The sequence below is a fragment of the Corvus brachyrhynchos genome, unplaced genomic scaffold, assembly GCF_000691975.1.
Source record: "Corvus brachyrhynchos isolate BGI_N302 unplaced genomic scaffold, ASM69197v1 scaffold28, whole genome shotgun sequence".
NCBI classification, from domain to species: domain Eukaryota; kingdom Metazoa; phylum Chordata; class Aves; order Passeriformes; family Corvidae; genus Corvus; species Corvus brachyrhynchos.
The window spans coordinates 5,512,659-5,536,755 of NW_008246058.1; the positions used below are offsets into that span (position 1 = coordinate 5,512,659).

General features: G+C 41.1%; 1 protein-coding gene and 1 long non-coding RNA gene across 3 annotated transcripts in view; one reads left to right on the plus strand and one right to left on the minus strand.

Annotated features, from left to right (window-relative positions):
* The window catches only part of COLEC10 (collectin subfamily member 10), an 18,003-nt gene extending 11,184 nt beyond the window's left edge, over positions 1 to 6,819 (minus strand). Inside the window, exons 1-2 of the mRNA XM_008642626.2 lie at positions 6,659 to 6,819; positions 5,596 to 6,367 (exon numbers count right to left, since the gene is read on the minus strand). Coding sequence (XP_008640848.1) covers positions 5,596 to 5,743 — 148 coding nt within the window. The 5' untranslated portion in view covers positions 5,744 to 6,367; positions 6,659 to 6,819. The remainder of the gene's footprint in view (positions 1 to 5,595; positions 6,368 to 6,658) is intronic.
* LOC108449589 overlaps positions 1 to 15,949 on the plus strand; it is a 16,795-nt gene extending 846 nt beyond the window's left edge. The window contains exons 2-4 of one of the 2 annotated variants that reach the window (XR_001865810.1): positions 868 to 945; positions 1,771 to 2,015; positions 12,178 to 15,949. This is a non-coding gene — a long non-coding RNA (uncharacterized LOC108449589). The remainder of the gene's footprint in view (positions 1 to 867; positions 946 to 1,770; positions 2,016 to 12,177) is intronic. The other variant, XR_001865809.1, reaches the window with a different exon arrangement.
* The last annotated feature ends 8,148 nt before the right edge of the window (positions 15,950 to 24,097 follow it).

A 24,097-nucleotide genomic window follows, 5' to 3' on the forward strand; every position in this document is an offset into this window, starting at 1 on the left:
AGCTGCCTGTCTGACATGATGCTTCCTTCCCTGTCCTTCCTCCTCCCTTCAGTTCCCAGCATTGCCCTGCATGCCTCCCTCCCCTCTGCCTGATGCTGAGCACTCTTTTGACCCTGTTTTGAAGAAATTCAGCTCCATAAACAGAGGAATATCAATAAGGTAGATACACATTTTTAGCAAGTGAGCTGAAGCAGCTCAGTGAAGAGCCCAGGGTCAGAGCATGGTGCTGACCACGCTGAGCTTGTGGGTTCCAGCCCCAGATGGGCCATTCACCTAAGAGTTGGATTCAGTGATCTTTGTGGGTCCCTTCCAACTCAGAATATTCTGTGATTCTGTGAAATAGGTGAGCCAGCTCAAGGTGAGGGTGGGACCACATGGTCAGAGTGGAAGAAAAAGATGTCTGGCCTCCCTTTTTGTCAGAAAACCTGTGAGTTGAGTAGTATGTTCAGCTGTAGAGTGAAACTGCACCCACACTCTCCCAGGTGTCCTGCAGGAATGTGCAGGGCTCCTACATATGCACCAATCTTACACAGGTTATCGTTCTTCACCCAGGTTCAAATTAGACAGTAAAAGCCCTTCCCTTGTGAAATAGAAAGAATCGTCAAGAAAAAAAAAAGAATTCTATGATTGCTTTTCTACTTATAAATATCTACTGACTTCATTAGAAATATCCTCCTCTCCTACTGCACTGCATGAGGCATACCCAAGCCTTCAGTAGGTTCAGTGAACCTCTGCTGACTTGTATTATTTGAAACCCTGAGCCTTTGTGCATGAATGGAATATGCATTATTTCTTTAATAACACAGAAGTAATTTCAATCATTCTTGATTCTCCTTTTACTTGGTCTGCCTGATTTGATTTTCCCAGCCTGTTGCCTGCCATTCTGACATGATCTCAGAGACCCATGAATTATGGTGACTTCAGTGAGGAATCAGACTGCCATTGGTAAGAAATACAGACCCACTATCTTTTGAATTTATGTCTTTAAGTCCCCACATACATGCTTTGTTGCTCAGGCTGATAAGCTCCAGAAACTTACTGTGTGCTAAAATGAGGAATTCTAAAAGCCATGATAAATAGAATTATGTGTTGAAATTAAAAGACTCTTCAGATGAAACAAGAGGGAAGTTTAGTTACATATTTGAACAGCTATAGGAGTGGTAAGGCATTTTCTTTTTTTGGAAGGCAATGTGGATAGCAGCGTATCTGATTTCTGAGAGAGTTTGAGATTTTCCAGGAGTGGAACTGCGTAAGTGCAATTAAAGTTGAGAGATGGACAGCTATACTGGTGACCACAGTAAATGCTATTTTGAGGTACCAGCCAATGTCACAGAGTTTATAAGCATTGTTTGTCAGAAATAATGATAAGGAAACACTTTACATCTAAATTGCTATGGGAAACTCCCGGTGCTCTTCAGATTTCATCTCATTCCAGTTTCTCAATCTGGATCTGATTCAAGACCTTCTAAGTTCTTGTGTCTGGATTTCAGAGGAAATGAATCAGGGACCAGGGACAGATAGCAAGATCTAGAGCCAGTCTTCTGAAGTGCTGAGCTCCCATGAATCCATGTGAAATCAGCTTCTGCATTGCCAGTCCCTGCTCTAGTCTTCTCCTCCCCCTGCTCACATATTTAATGGGAGTTCAGGAGTCAGAGTTTTGGGTCCTCCTCTGCTTATTTCAGTCCTCATGTTGTTGCTTATTGATTTACTCAGAGCAGGTCAACTCCTGTCTCATCTATGTTAGCAGCCCACTTAAAATTTCCTTTGCAGATCAGACAAAACTGAGCTTGCAGTCTATGGGAGAGCAGGCTGGAAGAAAGAACAGAGCTGGGACACCCCTCAAAGGCGGAGCCCAGGGGAGCAGAACCTGATCCTCCTGATGCTGCCAGGACAACAACCAACAGCTGGTGCCTTTGCTCTCACTGTGTTACCTGCTGCCTGCCCACAGTCCCACATCCTTTCCCAGCAGCAGCAACAGCCAGCCTGCTTTGCTTCCAGGCTTGGAAAGGTAAAAAGTAAGCAATAGGGCCATGACTACTTTTGCTAGGCCAAGCACCTGGCTGCCCTGGAAAATTCATTGTTTTGTTTATGCTTGATCTCTTGATTCTCTTTGGACCCAAGAATTCAATGAAGTACAGAACATGGTCTTTATTGCCCCAGTTACTCAGCCGTGGATCAGCGTTACCTAACGTAAGATGTAAGTTTTCAGAGTTCCTGTGCCACAACAGCCCAGCTAGGACCAAGTTGCTCCTAACATCTTGGGTCAAACATCAAAAATCGCTAGTTATGAACACTGAAAAGCTGTACCTTTTTTTTTTTTTTTTTTTTTTGGTGGGGGGGTGGGGACGTGGGGGCATGTTCCTAGGGTATTTCGATAAAAATCCTAGAAAATGCCTCACACCTTTCTGTTTTTAACTGCCATATAAGCCAAATGGCTGTGTACCTCAAATCATTTTTCAGGAAGGCAATACAAGACAGCCATTGCAGTGGGCTATTTTCATTGAAAATAATCCCCTCTTTTTGAGAAGAGACCTGAGTGTTCCCTAGAAAAGGAAATGGAGAAGGGTGCCAGAATTTGCCTTTCTCTTTTTAAAATTTTTTTTTTAATTTTCTGTTTTTCTGGAGTGCCTGTTTGGCAAATTTTTTTGCATAATTCTTTGCAAACAAGCTTCAGGTTTCATTTGCTCACCCCAGTGAGGGGAACCAGCAGCTGTGGGGGGATGGCAGCACCTGCCAAGCACTGCGTGAGCCACGAGAGGTGGGGCTGGAACCCGCCAGGTTCGTCACACTGAGCACTGGAGCTCATACCCGCTGCTGTCCTTGCGGCACAACCTGCAAAGGCTGACAGGATGTTCACTGCATTCCTCCTCTTCCTGGGACACTGCAGTCTTCCAGAGTATTTTCTAGCTCTTATTGTTAAGCATGATGGCCTCTGGTTTTGCCTCATGCTTTCTGGGATCTGGTGGGACTGTCACAGGCGGTTTGAAGACTTCTGATAATCAGCCTGGAATTACCCTTTTTTTTTCATCTCACTGCTCATGTCATACTTCTCTTGTGACATCTCAGGTATAAGCATAACAAAGAGATGTTTCTGAAGGGGAAGAATATGGCTTGGCCAAAGTAACTTGGACAACTTACATGTGGCTTGTATAAGTGGCCTATGTTCAAAACCCTTTAACAGGTGATTTTCAGGGTGAGAATGTGAAGAGGTTGGGCGCTTGCTCCTTGTAGCAACTGTGAATGTCCAGGGGATTGAGTCATGCAGCCTCCAATAGTGCAGGCAATAAAGGGTTAAAAATTCTGAACTCTCCAAACACCCCCACTTCTCCCTCTGTGCTCTCCTGTCTGCTGTTCTGTGTGATGGAAACAGCAGTGTCTCTGCTGCACAGGACCGGGGTCCATCTGTGTAGCACACAGATTGAATCTAGCCTATAGGACAATTTATGCCTTGCACTGGGATAGGTGAAGTGGGACAGTCTAGGCAGTCTTACAGCTGTTGAATACCTTTTAATTCCTTGCACTTGTGGTTGCTTTGGCCCATTAGACACTTCCATGTTCTCATGGAAGGAGGAAGTTGCCACAACAGGAATCTAGCCTGTGGTGGTAGAAAAAGCTGGTCAACATAATGTGTGAGACCAGCACCTCTGTCTTGTGGGAGCACCACCATATTTTACCACAGCTGAGATGCTGAGCAGATGGAGGTGAGGGGGTGAAACTTGTTCAGGGTGAGTCAAACCCCATTTTTATGAGAACAGTGAACAAAGGGACACAACAGATGTAGCACAGGGAATAAAAACTACAGCAGCAAAAGTCAGAGGCTTGTCCATTGTTAAGGTAAGAGTTTAAGCAGCAAAGTGCTGCCTGTGGATGTGGTTATAAGCTTGGGATCATGTGTTCTGAGTCCATAGACATAAGATGGATAAGGGAAAAATGACAGCAGGACAGACTTTCTTCTGGCATACTAGGGAAGCATGTTTCATGCTGCCTAAAAAGTAACAGGGTAGTTCATACATGCAGCCTGCTCAGTCTTTAATTGCCCAGATGACTAGCAGTTAAAACAACCAGTGCCATTAAGGGCTAGTCATAGCTGTCCTGGATGAGCTCAGCTCTGGTAGGAACTGAAATTAATCTACAGGATCATGTCACAGAGTCTCCAAAATATATTTGATGACCTGCAGTGGATGTGAGCCAGTAATTTGGAGGTGATTTACTCAATACCCCTTCTACCAATCATAGATCTTGGTAATGGTGACCTAAAGCAGTAGTTTGAGCTGTGCCAATGAACTGCTGGTCTCATCTTGTGTCTTGATGTCATGCGGGAAGAATAGGACTGGTAATGGCTAAATTCTGACTTTCTCAGTACCACATTTAGAAAGAACTATAATACCTACCCTGCAAATGCTCCCTGTACAAGGTAGACCACAGAAGCCAGCTGGAGTCCCAGCTATCCTGTGTTGTCACAAGACCCCCTCATTAGCCTATGACTTGTTAAACACAATTCTGTCAAACTGTGTTCTCCAGCCTGCCATTATTTAGATACTAACTAAATCAACACCCACTAGCTCCCTTGGGGATCATTACATTTCTCTGCATTTATGCTGTGGCAGCAAAAGTTTAAGCTTGGATTGTAATCATAAAGAAATTAATTTCCTGATTAAAAATGGTCCTTTAAGCGACATGCATTTGAATAATCCATCATAAAAACAAATGAGTCTGTAGCAAGCTCTTGACCTGATAATCTTTTCCCTGCTTTAAATTTAAATCAGCTGCATTTTTTTTTCTCTCAGTCTGTAGCCTATAGAAAAATACAATGAATTACTAAAAAGAAAGCAATAGTTTGAAACTGCAATAGCCGTGGTGTGTAATACATATTTTAGATCTGCCACTGCAAGATAGATTTGTATGTCGTGGACCTAATAAGATACTCTTCAGGCAATTTCATTGACATTAGTTGTGTTACAGAAAAAGTATGTTCATGCAGAAAATTTGGTTTCAGATATTTGCAAAGTGTTTTGAAGATAAAAGACCTGTATGTGTCAGAGTTGATCTAGTTCTTGTTGAAATCTGTAGGAAAGGTCCTGTTTAATTCAACAAGAGCTACTGGATGAGGTCTGATGAATGTAGCAGAGATGTGTGTACAAGTAAACATTTGGAAATAATGGCAGTTTGATCATTTTAAATATTGCATATCTCTTCCTGTCTGTAGACACAAAGCAGACCATTAACCATTAAGTTTGTAATATGTGCCTACTTTTAGACAAGTCCCTCAGTTTGTATCTGTTAGCTGTATTCATGGTGTGATGAGCACAAGCAATAAGAGAAGATTTATGTGGCTGGAGAAAGATGTAAAAAGACACCTCTAACTTATATGAAAATATGTGACACTATTCCTGAAACTAAAGAAATGCAAATTTAAATCTCCTTGCTTCTTCATTTTCCCCCATTACAGTTACAGTTTACTAGATGTTTGTACAGTCTACAATATTTCACATCTTTCAAGCCCAGCCTATGCCACAAGCCCTCCAAGTCTCTATTTTTAAAAAATCAGCCTTTATCAGCACTTGTCTCAGCATTAGCAACCTGATAATTCCTCACCTTTTGGTCCAGGTAAAATTGTGTGTGTTGAGCAGACATCTGTTGTAGGTCGATTATCAACATCAAAACCAAAGATCTGAACTTGCAAGATAAAAAACACTATAAGGGTCCTGTATTTCCTTAGCAGTTGTTCTTTCTTGCTGCTCATCCTTGCAGTTTCTCAGGAAATGCCTTTCGTTGTTACAGTCTTAAGAAATGCAGCTGACTCAAAAATAAATGCTTCACTAACGGGAGCAGTGGAAAGATTGGGAGCTACATGCAACAACAGCTAAATAAAGTGAAGGAAGGAGTTTGACGATGCTGTAGTTTTTCTGTCCTGCACATTATCCAGGATATTTATTTAACACTGACAGCTGTTTATTCCAATTTATCGCTTATCTGTGAGATATTTAGCTGCTTTTGCCATGGAAAATTTCTCCAACATATGGGAATATCTCTCTTGTAATTTTTTTCCTCCTCTGATTCTTCATGCCCAGCTTTTCACTTACTCAAGGGACAAAAGACTTCGGTATTGTATCGAAGTGTGTACTAATTAGTTATAGGATACATTTGGCTGGTTTTGTGGTGGAAGAGTAGTGCAGACTGCATATAACATGTAGAGATACTTTTCCATAAAGACTTTCCTCCAAGGAGACTGTTAGTGACAACAGATGAGCTGCCAGTCCGCTGTGGCTGGAAATCACCGGTGCTATATCTCACCTTTTGGGTGCCAGGTACCCATAGTCCCCAGAGTAGCAAATGAAAAGTTGACATTATCCATGGGTGTTTTAGCCTGAAAACCACAAATGATGGGTTTATGCTTACAGATAGCTCCACAATGCTAGCCCCCAGCCCAGCTCATGCTGCTAGACACAGTACAGAAAGGACACGTGTTACGATTCTGGTTACTAAAGTTCTTAGAAATGCCTCTGCCCAAATTAAGGTGCAAATGAGACCATATGCCAGTGATAATAGCATGGGTTTTACTTGATAGTAAATATGAGAGAGAAAGAAAGAAAGACATAGAAAACAGGTGGAGGACAGAAAGAGAGTGATAGGGACAGAATAAGGAAAATATCACCACTCCATGGATCCCAATGATGATCTGTTGGTCCTCTCCAGCTGGTCTTCTTGGTGATGAAGGTCCTCCTGAAAAGCATAGAATCTGATGGGTTAATAAACACTCAGGCTAGGTAGGAAAACCCAGGCACCTCCATTGGTGGGGGAGTTTGCCATTGTCTCTTATAACAGACTCTGGGTTTGTTGCATCACGTGCAGTCCTGTGGTGCAAGGCTTCAGGAATGACTCGGGGGGGGGCACTCTGGGGGGCCTTTGATGGATTATGACTCCCCCTCAGCTGCCTCTCACGTGAATGGCCTGTGGGGTTGGGGGTTCCACAGCTGGGCCAGTTTGTGTAGGGAGGGGGGGTGTTCACTGCCTCTGACCAGAGGTTACACCCAAAACCTCCTCTTCCCCCCTTATTTTGGTGGGGCGAGCCTGTGTAAACCTGGCTTCTGCATGCTGTGGTTTCCCCCACCCCAAACTCAGCCAGGGAAGAATCTCTGCTGTGTTTGGCTTTCTTGTGGATGCATTCCCCTTCTTCAGCCTTGTTTGTTTTTTCCTAGGCCTGAGATGATTAAAGAATGGGTTTTCCCTTTATCTAATCTTAGTGGTTTAACTTACAGTCCAAAGTTCCAGTCAGGTACCTTCAGGGAGCCTTCTTTGGTTGTACCTTCTTTATACAGTTTTTGTTATAATGAGCAAAACTTTGTATCAATGTTTGAGGCATGAACTATTTCAGTCTCTGACAACACACTTCAGGACTGAAGACATGGCACAAGATGAGCTTGAATGACTGCGCCACCTTCTCCTATATCACTTTTCCCATGCAGTGGGAGAGGCCATATATTGAGATAATGGTGTAGCACAAATCACAACAGAACGTTATCTTTGGTTGTCCAGGAAACTGCAGCTGGTTCAAATCCTGAGGTAGCCTTCTGGTATTCAGCGGGGTGCTGAGACCCTGAAACTAGTGTAGGAGGCCTCTTGGATGGAGGAACAGGTTGCATGCATCCTCCCTCTTGGAAGGAGCTATGATTTATACCTATCTGTGTGCAATCCCTTCCTAGAAAAAACTCTAGCTTTCTCTTAAGGAGAGCACAGTAACCAGGGATAGGAGGATGTTCATGGTAGCCTGGCAGAAAAGAAAGGGGAGATGACTATTTGTAATATTTCCAGGGCTTTTGTTAAATTCTGGTTTCTCACACAATGAGACAGCTACTCAAAAAGCTGCACTAGGCTTTTGAACTATGTAGTGTGTGAGAGCATGTTTGTTTTCCATTCTAGGAAAAAATGTATTTCCTATGCTAATAGCTTTTGAGAGGCTTTCCTCACTATTTAAGAGAATATTGGTTCCCTAGTCCTACATTTCAGCCTTTGGGCATATAGAATAAGTAGCAGTACTGATGTAAGAGTGAATACCTTTTCTTAAAGCCTGAAGAAAAGCTCTGACTTCAGGCTTTCATCTGTGATAAAATGTTGGCCAAAGTCCTAAGAAGGGTCAAGATACTCCTCTCCCTTTTTCCTTCTAGCCTGCTCATAGACTGCCCCCCTTTTCAAAACACGTTTTTTTTGTTGTTTAACTGTATACAGTGCTTTTCAGAAATAAACAGTCGTCTCTGTCTTAAAGAATGTCATCTAACTTACCCCCTCAAATGTGGCCTTGATAAGGGGTACATGCAGCTAAAGGGGGAGGAAGGACAAAGCCAGGATTGTAGTTGAGTAGAGTCATACCAGAAATAAACTTGTTCCTCTGTGATTTGCATTGGGCACAGTGCCTCTGACTTGTACACTGTAAATCTGTTCTATTTAACTTTTTCTTCTCTTCACTTTCCATTTTGTGAGCAGAAGGTCAATGTAAGAGCAAGAATAGAGAGCGTAGGAGTGGGAAGCTAGTGTACTTAGGTTTGGAGGAGGCATTTTGGGAAATGTTGCCAAACTGACATGAATGATGCTATCTGTTCCACAGTACTGAGAGACTTACAGTGACTTGTTTGTTATTTATCAGGGATAAAGAGGGGTAAGTGTAAGTGAGAGAGGAAACCATTTGTTTAACTACTTCAGTTACTATCCGGGACTAAGCAGGGAACATTTTTCTGACAGTGCTGTGATAATTTACAAATGTTTTCATTCCACTTTAGAAAATAAATAAAGACCCAAAAAAAATGGCTCTAAAACCTTGGTAAATGAAAATACTTACTTAAAATGTAGGAGATCCAGATTTGAATTATTTCTCTGCCTATTTCAAACCAGTGCTTGCAGTAGAACCTTAAGGTTATAGTGGTTTATTACAAGGGTGTGTGTTAATCAGTTATGTCTTCCCATGTGTTGGACCAGGAATGCTGTCCTGGAGCTAGAAAACCTGCCTTAACAGGCAGTCCATCAAAACTGATATACTACCATGAAAAGCTTGGGTTTTGGCAAATCAGTATTTATCAAACCAGTTTCCCTGAAATATCTTCAAGTAGCTTCATTGCTGATGGAGATTTAATGAAACAGAGTGCTTATTGTGCATATTAATTCTCATTGAATCAGGCTTAAAGAAATGACTGTAGGCAAGAAAGAAAAACAAACTAGGCCACATTGTCCAGACATAAAGGTCACAAAACAAACAATTCCAAGGGCATGGATGTTTTACAAGGAAACCCTGAAAACACACCAAAAAATATCCAGAAAGATTCTGTTCTTTGAGATGAGCACTAGTCAGGTAACCTGTGTGTTGTCTATTTGGAGTCCAAGTAACTTCCTTGGAAATTTGCATAACCTTCATTTGCTTACTCTTCAATGTTAGTAGTTAAATGTCAACAGACTGTAAGGAGCACAGACAACATGCTGAGATAGTGTCCATCAAAAGGGGGCAGATCTACAGCAAATTTTCATCATTTGTAGAGTCACAGATCCTGTGGTTGGACTCCAGGTTAATACATCCTGCTTGTAACCATGGGCTGATTCATCCGTAAGAGTTGAGAGTCTGCTGGTGTCCTTTCTGACCCAAATTCAGTATTAAGGAGAACTTTCCCCTTCTGTACTTTACAGTACTGAATAAACTTGGGAGCACCTGAAGAAAAAAAAAGGTAGAATATTTTCTTGCTTTGGGATCCTAGATGGCTTCTCTTCTGGTATCAGGGGTCATGATGATTTGGGGTGTTTCATTCTGTCATGCTGGATACATCAATCATGGTGGCAAAGCTTAGAGAAAATGGAAGAAGAAGGACAGAGTATTTTGGTTTGCAATGTGTAAGGAGAAAAGTAATCCTACAGCTATTTTATAAAATCCCATTCTTGGTTTTGACCCCGTGCAATGGCTACTTGAGCCTGTAAACACAGTCTCCACCTGTTGCTGTTCCTCTGATTAAGATACAAACAATGACTAGATTTTGATATGCCTGCAAATAACTGACAGAAACAAACAACCTAAGGACAAAATTGTCCAAAATCTTCTGGCTTATATGTTCAGTAAACAGAGCTTGTAGGAATCTAATGATCATAGATATTTCTTGTTGGATGTTTGGGAGGCTTCATCAGCCTCGGCCATATAGAAATATATGCTCTGCTATCAACTATGATCTCCCTGGTTTCCTGCTTATGAGTTCGGCTTTCTGTTGAGTTTGGTACCTTGAGGGACGGGTGTGAGCTTTTTCTGGTCTGACACAGGGATGGCATTCTGGGAGAACCTTAGGTCTGCACTAGAGCTTACAACCCCTTCTTGGGATGCTCCTCTCCTTTCCCACTCCTATGCCCCTCAGCTTTTAGCCCTTAAACAGAAAAGCTGACACAGGTTCCAGCTGTACATATCTCCTGTGAGGCAGGAGGGATTTTGAGACAGCTGGTGCCCAGGGAACAGAACAGCTGGTCAGCACCAAAATCTCTTAAGGAGCTTGGGTTGCAGACCACAGATTCAGGGAGCTGCTGGATGCTTTATGAGGTACAGTACTGAACCCTGTACCCCATTTTGTGAACAGATCTCAGTTGTGTGTAACTTCTGCTCACTCAGGTAGCACTGCATTATGACTTTTTGTTTTTAACTTTTGCACTTAGCAAGACTGTCCTGGCTCACAGTGATTGTGTTCTGAGCATTTTTATAGTGAACACCTGGATTGAGAATGCTCTGTTAGCCTGCAGACTTTCAGTTCTACGGAAGACACCTTTGACATAACGGCACCAGCCTTTCAGAGAGGCCTAAGATGGATACTTACTGCTATTGTTTTCCATGCAATCACTCAGAGAAGCTATCCAAAAATGTAAGGCATTCACATATGCATTCAGAGATGTGATAGAAATTAAATACTCAATGTGGCTTGTAATTGTGTTTATCTAAGTGCAGCCTCTTCCTGTGTCAGAACAGATTTTTGCAAACAAGAGGGCAATGATTCAGTTCCAGGGGAAGACTGACAAAATAAACCCCAGCTTCTACTGACCTGATGCAGTGCTGAACAGTGTCCTACCCTGGGAAAATATTTCCTGCTTCATTTTCATAAATATTTATGTAATTCCTTCTGGGAAACATGTCTTCTTCAGAAAACTAAACATGCTGCTCCCTGACATAAATTTAACTGTTTGTTTACACATGAGAGATTATGGGCATGTACCCAGCCTCAGATTTTTACATTCTTATCTCAGGCATTTCTGTCTTTTAGAGTTCTTCACTCTCCTCCTAGAGATCACATCATATCTTGAGCTATGGAGCTCATTTCTGGCTCTGGAATTTGAACATTCCTGATGCCCTTTGGAGAGTAGTTATTTTGGGCTGCAGAAATAGGAACCAAATATAATGTTCTGCCTGGAATCACACTTCTGTCCTGCCTTCCCATTCTGGTTTGAGGCTACTTTCTTTAAAAAAAAAAAAATCATGTAAGCAATTAAACAGAGGATTGCATGGCTAATGAAAGTATTTCTATTTAGAAACAGACCTGGACACACAACTGTGAACTGAAATAGCTCTGGTGTGCAGTCCTTTGTGTTTGCTTTCTAAGTTTATAGTATGGATTAGTGGCAAAGCGGTGCACAAGTTGCCCCAAGAGAATAGATATACTCCCCACCATGACAAACTGGAAAAGGTTGATTCTGCTCTCTAACATTTTGTAAGAGAACAGAAAAGTCACTGACATTGAAGCACAAACTGACAGAACCTTGTGCAAAGCCTTGGATTAGGGCAAAGCTGAGCTTTGCTTTCCAGCATGCTCTCAAACCCTTCCATGAGCTGTGTGGGGTGCTCTGGAAAAAGCCGTGTGATGGTGGCAGACACAGGCACAAGAGATGGCAGATGTCAGGCTTGTGTCCAGGAGAAAACCCTAAAATGATAAAGTCGTACATAGGCGATGTGCTGACCTGTGGATTTTATATGAAACCTGTTTATCATGCAGAGCAATGACAAAACTTCAAACTTCAAGCTCTACCAGTCCTACTTGTTCTTAGTCTCCTGGTCCTAGAATTCAGCTGATGTGTCTTGCATTTCCCATGTTATAGGTTAACCTTATAGGTTATTATTATACAGATCATCTAGATTTATAATTATTTTGTTTCTCTTTTTTTCTTCCTTTTCAGTTCAAACTATGCTGCACAGTTTCCAAAGAGAGCTAGAGCCAAACAGCTTTTAGCACTTTCTTCAGCAGTTTGCAAAAGAAACATCAACAAACCAGGAGGCAGCTACCTGCCCTGCAAGATCCCCAGCTAAAAGGGAGGGCAAGGATGTGAGGAAAATGAGAGAGCAGGAAACCAGAGAAAGCTTGAAAACCTCCCTGCAAGCCCAGAGGCTCCTGGCCTTTGTCACTGCCTGAACCCTGCTACCAAATGTGTCTCAAGACATCTGTCCTGCCCAGTGAAATCTGTCTTACGTCCTAAGTTGTTTCCCTGCTGTTTGGAGATGCACAGTGTTCTGTAATGTGTTGTAACATTGGTTTCATGTCTGTGTGGGTGTCTTTCTGGCAAGAAAAAGAAAGTTTTGAACCTCATTCTCCCATCTTCCTAGTTACTGTCTGCCAGACTGTTTGCTAGTGTAAGGGAGTCAGGGTGATGGTGGTGGCTTATTTTGCACTTGATAGCATAACAAAACTAAAGGAAAAAAACTCCTTCACTCAGTTCTTACTCAGAAAGCTCTTTGTTTTGTTGTGTTTGCTTTTTTTTTTTAACCTGCTAATGAATTAAGTCTTTTTACAAGTTCAAGTTTTGTGTAATGAAGAAAGATTTTAAAATTATGGGGTTTTCCTACTCAGTGCTGATTATTGCTGGTATAGAGCTTTTGACACGTGATTTGGAAACTAGAAGTCTGGATTCCACTCCCCAGTTCATATGCATACCTCTGAATTGTGGATACTTGCTTAGGTGTACAATGTGATGTCATCAGGGCTGGTTTTTAGTTTAATAGTGGTTTAACATATAAAGTAGAGTACTAGCATAGACGGGATAAAAGGACTGCTGTGACTTCTACCAATTTGGAGTAATTCACATCACTTGGAATAACTGCTGAGCCACTTCTGGCAAGGAAAAAAATGAGCTACAGGGCTTATAAAAAGATTTCTGAATAGTAATGACTTTATCATTGATGGAAACTCTTAAGAACCATAGAGGTTTCTGCATTTTTCCCTGAGGCAGGATTCTCCTAGACTTCAAGTTTTTATTTGTCTCATCCCCACATAGGAAGTGACGCCTACTTGGATGCTTTACTTTTTAATCTACCTGCTCTCTGGCTGTAGCAATATTAGATATAGAAGAAAGGTTCATAAATCAGCACAGTAATTCTCATCACCAAAAAACTGGGGCATGGTTTTGTTTAATGTATAGAATTTAATGACAGCATTCAAAAGAATTTATGAGTTTATAAGTAAGATTAAATCAGTTCCAAAGACAGTGTCAGACTGTGTCCAACAGTATCAGTAAAACATGTAGCACTGTCATTTCTCCAAGTGTTTTGGAGATTCCAGCTTTATTCTTATGGGTGTCAGGGTCACTTTCACTCTAAGGGACAGGAAATATCTGCTAGGTGCTTGCAATTTGGTCAGTAGCATGAGTTGGGAGCAAAGAGTAGATCCTGGCACGTTCTTGTACTGTTCTGTGGCAAAGAGGTCTTACCCCTTGGGCAGTTAAAAGCACATTCTTAAGTTCTTAGCAGAAGCAGCTAAGAATAAACCTGAACTTGTCTGCAGCTGGGTTAATGGTAAGAGATTACCTCTCATTTTAACTGCTCCTTGGCTTTATAGCACAGAAGAGGTTTGCCATTCAAAGCATCCATAGTGCTGCATCACAGATCAGTTGTTCCCTTTCCAAAGACTAACAACCTAATCAAAAGAAAAAAGACTATGCAAAGTCAGGCAGAGCATGAATGTACAACCATCATAAAGATCTGACTGCTCTTCTCCTTCTTCACCTCTTTTCTTTTCGGGTGCAGTGTATGTCTTGATCCCTCGGCTGTGAAAATGACTTCACACAGTGAAGGAGGCTGTTTGGCTGATATCAGAGGCGATTCTAGCTTCATGCTGTTGACACAGTCCATTTACTGTTGAATCTGTGCTTACACTCCAGCCATGCTGTTGCATCCACATTCCTGGGCTTGGATTTGTGCCCTTTCTGCCCACAGTCAGTGTGTGCACATGTTGGCTTGGCTGCCCACCCTTGTAGCCATGCAGCAGGATGGCGCAGTGCCTGCTCACAGAGGTGGGAAGCCAATTTCACAAGGGTACAGATGAGCACTGGAAATAGATTTTGACTTGCATCCTGCTCAATGCTGCCTATGCCAGTTCCCCAGCTGGAAGTGGCTTATTTTCAATGGTAACTTTAAAAAAAAAAAATTTCTAGGCTTAATCAGTCTGAAAGTGAATTACTGCCAATTAGCACTAGGAAGATATTCACATTGTTTTCTTTAAGAAGGATTTGTGATGAGGAATGAGCTAGTAACTGAATGCTTAGCGACAACTTCCTCAGATGTGATCACTGTACCTGCTGTCATGCTGTGCCATACAGACAGGCACATGTCCAATGAGTGCTGCTCCATGGGGGGGTGGGCAGTGGAGTCAGAAACTGAATGCTGAGCTGCCCTTTTTCAAGGAAGCAGAGGGCAAGAGATGAGATTTATTGACAAGAGCCCCTAAACATCAGGACTAATATTATGGCTTATATCTCTGAAGATTTGCATCAATAAGCACTTAATAAATAGTAAGTAACAGGGACCCACAGTAATACAACAAGAAAAGAAGGGAATTGAGCAATCTTAAAAAGAAAGCAGGGATGAGAAAATGAGAAGTTATGGTTTATCTGTTTTTCTAATTACATGAGATTGGATCCAGACTAGAAACATCTGCTGCTTTGATTTTGCTGCTCCTGGGATTCCTCAATCCTTTCCTCCTAGGTGGGAGATTTCAAGTGAACAGGATCTGGCCTGAGGAAATCCATCAAGCTGTATTCATTACTTAGGTTTTCTGTTTGTGCTGATTTAAAGATTTGGCCATTTTGACTTTCTTTGGATTAGATGAGCCCAAGGGAGATCTCCAAAGGAATGTGCCATTGGTTTTCTGTTTGCAGTTTTTTATGTGATGCAATTCAATAAAACTTCCATGCAGGCAGTCATTAATTGTCAAAGCCAAAAATACCCCTAAACTCCTGTCTGCAATTATCCATACTGTGCTATATTTGGGACACATTATGGTTTCTATCATTAAGAAGGCCTCCAAGTAATGCCCCATCACGGATAAAACATAGCCACAAAAATGATGCATATAGACAAAATATAAAGTGAAATTATGGGTTTCTATACTGAAATGGAACTAGTGATGATGCATATGCCAGACACAAATGACACACAGAACAGAACTGTTGGTAAACAGAGGGAAAACTATAAATATGCTTAAGACGAGACATCACACATTGTTTCAAGTGACAAACTTTGTACTAAAAGAAAGAAAAAGATCACAAATCTAGACAGACAGCACTTCTAAAAGTTATATGGCTGCATGATTCATTCCCCGAAGAAATCAATGTCAGGATGACATTTTTCTTCAGGCAATACTGGCAACTGCTTGTAATTTGGGTAAACTTTCTCTGCCCTATAAAAACAAACCATCAAACCAAAAGGTAACCACTGAAACAGCTACCATTCAACAAAAAAAAAAGTGTTTTGAACTGAGCACGACATAAAACTGCATGAGTCAATCTACCGTAAACTTTCAACAAATAGGATGTGTCATCAAGATCAACTTCGGTGTTTCCAATGAGCATAGGCTTATACAGCAGGCTTTTTAGAAACAGACTTAGCTCCAAATAGTAATTCCCTACTTTCAATAAGCCTGACTGGCTGCAACTAGTTTTTTTTTCTGATACGCACAGCCAAAATAAGTGACTCGTAAACAGAAGCCTATGGAGCTAGATTAATTACAGGGATTATGTATAGCATTCAGAGCTTTTAAAACAGAAGGGATCATTATGGTGATACAGGCTGGCTTCCTACTGTTGTGGTGTGGGTGATGTTAGAGGGAGAGAACACCTTGACACTGTGTAAGCACTCCTAGCAGCAACTAAAACATCCCTGTGTTATCAAAATTTTTTCCAGCACAAATCCAAAATACAGCCTCATACCAGCTACTGTGAAGAAAATTACCTCTGTATCAGTCAAAACCAGCACACCTATTATTGTGGTTTAACCCCAGCCAGCAACCAAGCCTCAGGCAGCTCCTAACTCACTCTCCTGCCAGCAGGAGTGGGGAGAGAACTGGAAGGGTAAAAGCCAGAAAACTCATGGGTTGAGATAAAGACAGTTTAATAGGGAAAGCAAAAGCTTTGTACTAAAGTGAAGCAAAACAAGGAATCAATTCATTGCTTCCCAGGGGCAGGCAGGTGTTCAGCCATCTCCAGGAGAGCAGGGCCCCATCATGAGCAATGGTGATTTGGGATGACAAACACCATCACTCAAACGTCCCCTTCTTCCTGCTTCCGTGCAGCTCTGTATCTTGAGCATGATGTCATATCGTCTGGAATTTCCCTTACGTCAGTTTGGGTCACCTGTCCTGGCTGTGTCTCCTCCCCAGCCTTCCAGACACGCCCAATTTCCCTGCCAGTGTGGTGGTATGAAAAGCAGAAAAGGCCTTGGCTCTGTGCAATCCCTGCTCAGCAATAACAAAAACACTTACATACTATCAACCCTGTGTTCAGCACAAATCCAAAACAGCCCCACACCAGCCATTGTTAAGAAAATGATCCCTACCCCAGCCCAAACCAGCACATGTATGTAACATAAGCCTGGGAATGTCATGGAATGATTCCTGCTCAGAGATGCTGGTGGTGATTGGAAGATGTGTCATCTCTATATTACAACGTCAAGTGACTGAAAATACAACTACCCTGTTCTAGTGACTAGTTACCATTGTTTTGTAACCTGCTGGATCTTCTGCAATGCGTATTTAGTAAAGTATATTTAATACGTTTACCTGTTTAAATAAACAATTGTATTTGAAGTATTTATAACTATCAATTTTAGGCCCAAATGCCAACTAGTTCTACATCCTTTATCCTAAAAGCTGATTTATCTCATGATGTATTACAGTTAGAGAGCAGCTGTCTTCCTGAAGTGCTACATTTCTTACCAGTGAAGTTTTTCAGCCCACAGCAATGCATGTTTCTTGGTCTGCTTCCATTAGATAACAGTCCCTAAGCCCACTGATTTAACTTGTTGCAGCATATATTGTTCTTGACAAACTCCACAGCTATTTAAGTTAGAGCCTTTAGTCTTACCTCTGTCTTTCATTTAGAGAGGTGGCTGAGATGTTGCCTCTCTTTCCTAGTGACCTTGATTGTTCTCACATGATGAACCCTTGTGTCTCTCTTGAAAAAAATGGAGTTAAGATATTTGCAAATATCTTTATCTGAGGTTAAAACCTCAACATTTTGCCTAAATAACCTTTTAGATGAGACAGCCAATTTGCTTAATAAAGGGAAGAGTCATCCCCCCATTATGCAGGGGAAGACAATTTGGTTTGCAGATCAGCCAGTGCAGTGGTTACAGAGAGAGCTAAGATGATCCTGTGAGTCAGTCTACATCCAGCAAAGCTAAGGAGCTTAGGCACAGTGCCACAGTATTGCTTACGCAGTTGTTCCCAAGAACAGTTCAGGTCCGGAGGTTGTGCCTGTATTTTTCCTTTGGCTGTATCTCAAAACTCCAGAGTGGAGAGTTGATTCTATTAGATTTCCACAAAGCATTTGACTTTGTCCTGTATGTGGGAGAAACAAATTCCACCATGAATGAGAATAAAAAAGCCATGTAGCTGTTTCAGAACACCTTGATATACTGGATAGGCATGTGACAAGGGTTGGGAAGGATGCATGATGCAAATGGAAAAGACATGGGAGCAACAGAGAATATCCCTTTTTTTTTTTTGTGGAAAGAAGAAATAGGGTAAAGAGAAAAAATAAAGGGAAGCTACAGAACTGGAATGGGATTGTCCAGCATGTCTTTGGATGCAAATGAATGAAAAACTCCCCTTAACTTCCCTGAGTTTTGTACTAAATTCTTTTGTGAATATAGCATGGAAAAAGGAGTGTTTAAATATGAAGAGCCCAGTTCACCTCTTCACTAGGTTCACTTCAATAGAATTATGTAAATGCACAATGGGAACAGGTGTAGGTAGAAGAACATAAGAATGGACATATTAAAGGTCCTTCCATTCCAAGTGACTGTTTTTCACTTACTTTGGAAAGTAGAAAAAATACAGGGCGAAATCACACGACAAATAATATCAAAAAGATACTGAGACCTATGCAGAAAGGTGTCTCTGAAGTAAATTTTGTGCTTTTGCCCATGAATACAACATTTTGTCCATGACAGCTTTTGTTTTGGCATGGCTTAGCAGTCTGTATTGTTTTCTTCAGAAGTTTCAGATGTTTCCAAAAAGGAGAAATCACAAAGAAGAGTTGTTAACATATAATGCAGATGAACAGATTGTCCATTACCAACATCCCCATGAGGAAGCAAGGTATAGTTTATTTCACCTCTACTGGAACAAGGCAACATATTGGATTATTCAGTGAATCATGCTGGAGGGCAGTAAAATGGGCCAACATTTTCAATATTTAGTCAAGTTCACAGAATTTTTCTAATTTGACTTGATTTTTTTTTTGGTAAGACAGAAAATCTGATAAAACAGTCTAAATGTCAGATCTCAACTACAGAATATTTCTGAATATCAGAAGACCAGAAATTTGGTACTGTTTCTTCAACTGAAAGATTTTTTTTTTAAGTCATAGATGTATTTGCTGACCATCAGGGCTTTTCAGCTTTGATGGAAAATTCCTGACTACCTCACTACAACTATTACAGTTGGTGTCTGTCAGAGAATGTGACAAATGCTACCAATAATTCAAAGAATCACCTAAAAATCAATTGTTGAATGACCTTATAGATACAAACTTTACAAATTATTAGCTTCTAAGCAATTTTACAAGGCTGGGCTGTGTCGTCCCTTAGCTTCCTGAGAAACTCTGCTATCATCTGCATCAGAGATTGAAACTGCATGCTCTTGAAGTCACTCAGGAATTATTAACATAACCTCTGTTTTTCTGTCCTTTATTTTTGTAATGATCACTGACTGGAAAAATGAATAAACACGTAACTGTAAACAGCCCTTCGGAAAATCCAGAACTTTCACAGAAGAGTCATGTGGACAATCACTTGTTCCTCATTCTCAACTTTGTGGTGGTCTGGGAGGCAAAAAAGACCTTCCTCTGGCAACCCCCAAAGATGAATAAGTTAGAAAAATAGTTGTACTTACATATTTTGTTTCCTGACATCAAAGCTTCTTGAGAGAAACATGTGACATTATTCTTTTTTTCTTCCTGTAATAGCTGTGGCAGACACTCGGCATTTATTTTGCACATTTAAAATTCAGATTAATTCAGGAACACCAGACAAGAAACCTGCTGAGGATTCCTCTTACCCTGTTGTCAGTGATAGCACTTTTATTGGGATAATATGGACCAGCAACTTGAACTCATACGTGGGTAGGGAGGAAAGGAGGAAATTTTTCTCCAGCCTGTGGTAGGCTGTAGCTTATATTGCTTTAATCATCAGGGGTGGCAGTTGTTCTACCTGCACTCTGGGAGCCCTGACCCATTTCAGCATAAAATGTTCTTGTTACTTCTTCCTGAGAAGTTTTAACATCTTTGGTGCATCCAGCAGGGCTTTGAAATGTGCTTGATGAGTGTGTACACGTGTATGTGGCAGGACAAAAAGGAGGAGCTCTTACTGTAAAAAGAAATACATAACTTTTGTCTCACAAAATTGTTTTTCCAGAGATGTTTCTGCCTCTCCCGATCAGAGCTCAGGGAAGCTGTGGCTGCTTGCCATCACCACAGGCTGATGCTGGTGTAGCTCCACTGGAGCCAGTACAGCAGAAGAGGTTACAGGGATGCTGGAGCTGCTCTCTGAGGAATCGGAAACGCTCCCTCCTTTGCCCCACTTTAGGAGCCCTCTCCATCCTGTTTTCCATCACTTCTCTCCACTGGCAATAAGGTGTGTGTGGCTGGCAGCTGAGTGTATAAATGATTGCTCAGAGAGCTGGCTTATGTGTACCTACCACAAGCAGTCAGCATCAAAGTCCCACTGGTGATGAAGATGTGGTTGCATGTGAACAGAGTAGACTTTCTTAAAAAAAATAAATTATCAACATACACCTGAAACTCACACTTTTTTTAGGTGGAAAATCAAGTCCTCTGAAGTGGAGAATTTCCAGATATTTGCCTATCTGGCCAATCTAAATTCAGCCTGGTAATTTTGTGCCCTGCTATAATCTTCAGTTGCCTTTTCATGGACTCTTTCTTCCCTTGGGTCCTGATTCATACGAAGTTAGATCTGGTTACAAAATCAACACTTTGAAATAAGGAAGTACCAAACCTGGGGTTTCCCAAGAATCCTTCATTCTGCAATGTTGCATGCCTGCCATTCCCCATTTAGTCATGCCCAAACTGAACACAAAATGTCACAGTGTATAAAAACTCCCATTGAATCCAATAACCTGAAAGGATCAATGATGTGCATGGACTGTAGGTCCCAATACTGTGTTACTGCACTTAACAGATCAGTCATCCATTCATATGTACCTGTCACTTTTCGAGAACCTAAACCAAAGGCAAGTGTAAGCTCAAGGCATGGCAAGGAGAAAAGCAAATAATGTGTAGGCTGTAAGCAGAAATTGAGCCTTTGCACTTAACAGTAGAGCAGAATTGTAGGAAAACTGACAGATACTTTAAAATCAATAGGAAGATAACCCAGCTAGCCCCCAAATCAAGTTATGAAGAAGCTTTAAAAAACAGCTTCAGCCATAAGGAAGACTAAGTATTATAGACATTTCTTTATTTTGAGTCTTGCACTAGGCTTCGGAGATGAGGCTTAGCAAACCTACCCCTTGATTTTGGATTTCATAGAAAGTCTAGGTTGGAAGAGACCTTGAAAATCATCCAGTCCAACTGTGGACCCAGCACTGCCACTGTAAGCCCTAAACCCTAAATCACATCACCCAGTGCCAGATCCAGACACCTCTTAAACACCTCTAGGGTGTCATTTGTCACTGGCTTGCTGCATAACACAAGCAGACCCAGACATGTAGTGTTTTGCTTAGTTACCAAGTAGGCATTTGTGGCAAATTGTCCCTTTCCTATGACCTTTTCTTCATGTGGATATCTACCCCTAGGACTAATTTAGTAATAACAATATATTACAATTTTCAGCCCTAATTAATTTTCCTTTTTCACAAAGAATCTTTTTCTGATGTTTTGCATATAGTGGTGCTGATGCCATGAAGATTTTTTTGCCTTTTCTTTTATATACCTTTTATATACCCTTTTATACAACTTTCATGTATCCTGTGCTATTAGCATGCATACTTGTAATTCCTTAAGCCAAATAACTTAGCATAGTCCTAATATTCTGTTAAGCCAGGAGATCAAACATCCTGGAGGCCTCGCAGTTGGAGGCCGGAAAGCCCTATGCTATCCTGAGAAGCCAAGGTCCTCTCTAGAACACATCCTGTAAACTAAGATAAGCCCATCCAGGAGGGAATTCCTCAGGATGGAGGGATATCACGCTATTCATTTAAGCCTCTCATTGGGGAATCTTTGATAGATATACCAACTTGCAAGGTCTATAAATTGTATACGCGATCTGGTGTGTGTGTGCGTTTCGGTGCATTCCACCTTGGCGAGGCGGTGCGCTTTTAAGGATCATTAAATAAATACAGAGTTATAAACCCCTTTTTCCCCTTAACCGTGTCTGGCTCTTACCAGGAAAAGGCATCAGTGCCAGTGGAGGTGAACACATGCAGTTGAACTGTTAAGACAGAGTCCTTCCACAAAATTTGGTTGAACTGTTAAGAGAGAGCCCTTCCAAGATGGCTTTTCTTCATTGTAACATGCTGACTAAATATGACTATATTTTCTGCATCAGCAGTGCTTTGCTGGGTCTGAGTGTGTTGACCCCTTTCTCAGTAAAAGCTTTTTGATGGAAGTGCCCTAATGCACGTGAGTTCCAGTTGTTTGTAACTATAAACTAATGGTCAAAAGTGACTTGAGTTTCAAAAGACTTGACTGTAAAATATTTTTATGTCTGAAGCAGCATGGCACTTGACAAAGTTTTCAGGCCAAAGCACCATTTTGATATATTTGAATATTAAAGAAACAGCTTAGGACCTCCATGGGGAAAATTGTTAGGAGGGTTGGGTTGGTGTGGTTTGTTTTTTTGGATGTTGGCTTTTTTTTGTCGGTTTGTTTTTGTTCACCAGATTATCCTCACCTGCTTTACTTGTTTCAGGAAAATGAGTGCACCACTGTGTTGTTTTGGGAGTACATCTACTCCTGGGGCTTGGTGCAGAATGTGTGAAAAAGACGTTACTTTACCCAGATTCTTATCTTATCCTTCAAAGCAACTCTTAAAATTGTGTCTTTAATCCCTTCAGCAGGCATGTGTGGTACAAGATGAAAGAACAGAGAAGGAACAGTTTCTACTGCTGAATGCTGGATTAGAGTTCCAGCCTCAGAAGAAGAATCAGTTATCTAGAAGCATCATTCAGTTTCTCTCCATCACACAGTTATCTTCCTTCAATAACTGTAATATATACTAATTTTTCCTATTGTATCTATGCAAGATAGATATTATCAGCAGGTAGAAAGAAGATGCATAAGACTCTGCATTATCAAACCTTCAGAAGGTAGGAAACAATCCTCTTTTAACAGCTTGAGTTTCTTCTTACAGTTAAATTGAACAAGAGCAGAGGATTCATTACATGTTTGAGATATCAGTATTTTCTGTATTAAGATTGTGATCTTTCTCCTTTCTTCTATGTGCTTCCTTCTATGTCCTTTCTCCTAGGCAAATGTGGCTTTTCCTTGAATGAATGCAAGGCATATTTATGGTGTCTACTTATTTAATTTGTTTATTAATTGTTTTTAACAACTATTAATTACTCTGATCCCTGTGTTTCCTTATTAACAATGTAAACAAAGCTCTGGAACTCAACAGAATTCCTCAGATGCTTAAATCCAAGTATTCTGCATTCATTTCATAATCAAGTTCTTTGTCCTTTTCCTTATATCTTGCTCTAATACAGCAGTTTTTGACATTTGAACTCAGTTTCCTTCACCAGAGAATTTGTGTGAGTATATATGTGCCATGAGAATATGTTTTTATTGCAATGATAAATCCCCGAAAGAGGAGTTTGTAATAGAAACACTGACTAATTTTTAAATGACTACAGAACCAGAAGTCTGGACAACACTTAAAAAAACAAGGGCATATTTTAAAATCAGACATACCATTCCTACCTTTATAAGGACTAGAGGAAATTAAATGAAACCTTCAATCTGGAGGCAAAGTCAGCCACACTGACTGTATTGCAGTGGGCACAAACTTGGTCCAAGTCCTTAGATATCTTCAGTCTTCCAAAGATCTTACAGTCTACCTAGTATCAGACAGCCAGGGGAATCCTGGAAATAAAACAAAGAAGTGCCACAGGAAGTGGCAACGTGATTCAGAAGATGACATTCTTCACCCTGAGTCACTCGTGCCCTGCTGGGGTGCTGTCCTGCAGGTGAATCCCAGCACTGAGGCTCTGAGTCCTGACCACTTCAGACTGTAAAATAGTGGATGACACTTGTCACAAGAATAGCAGCCTCCATCCTGCTTTGGGCTGTATTACAGACTGGGTAATTACCTTAAAGTTCTGGTTACTTTAATTGCCTGTGGTTCTTTCTTCTGTACTTCCTTCCCTTTGGTCTGTGCCAAGTTGCTGGCACTGCCATAACAGTTGTGTTTCTAGGGGTGTCTGGCTTTGCTTAATACTCAAGGGGCCTGGCTGGATTTCATTAAATGCTAAGTTGCTGCATCAGTTTTGCCTTTTTAGATTGTGACACCATTGAAACAAAAGCTGAGCTGCCTTTCCTATTTGGAAAGTGCCCAGCCTACTGGAGTTCATACACAAGAAAGAATACTGCTCAC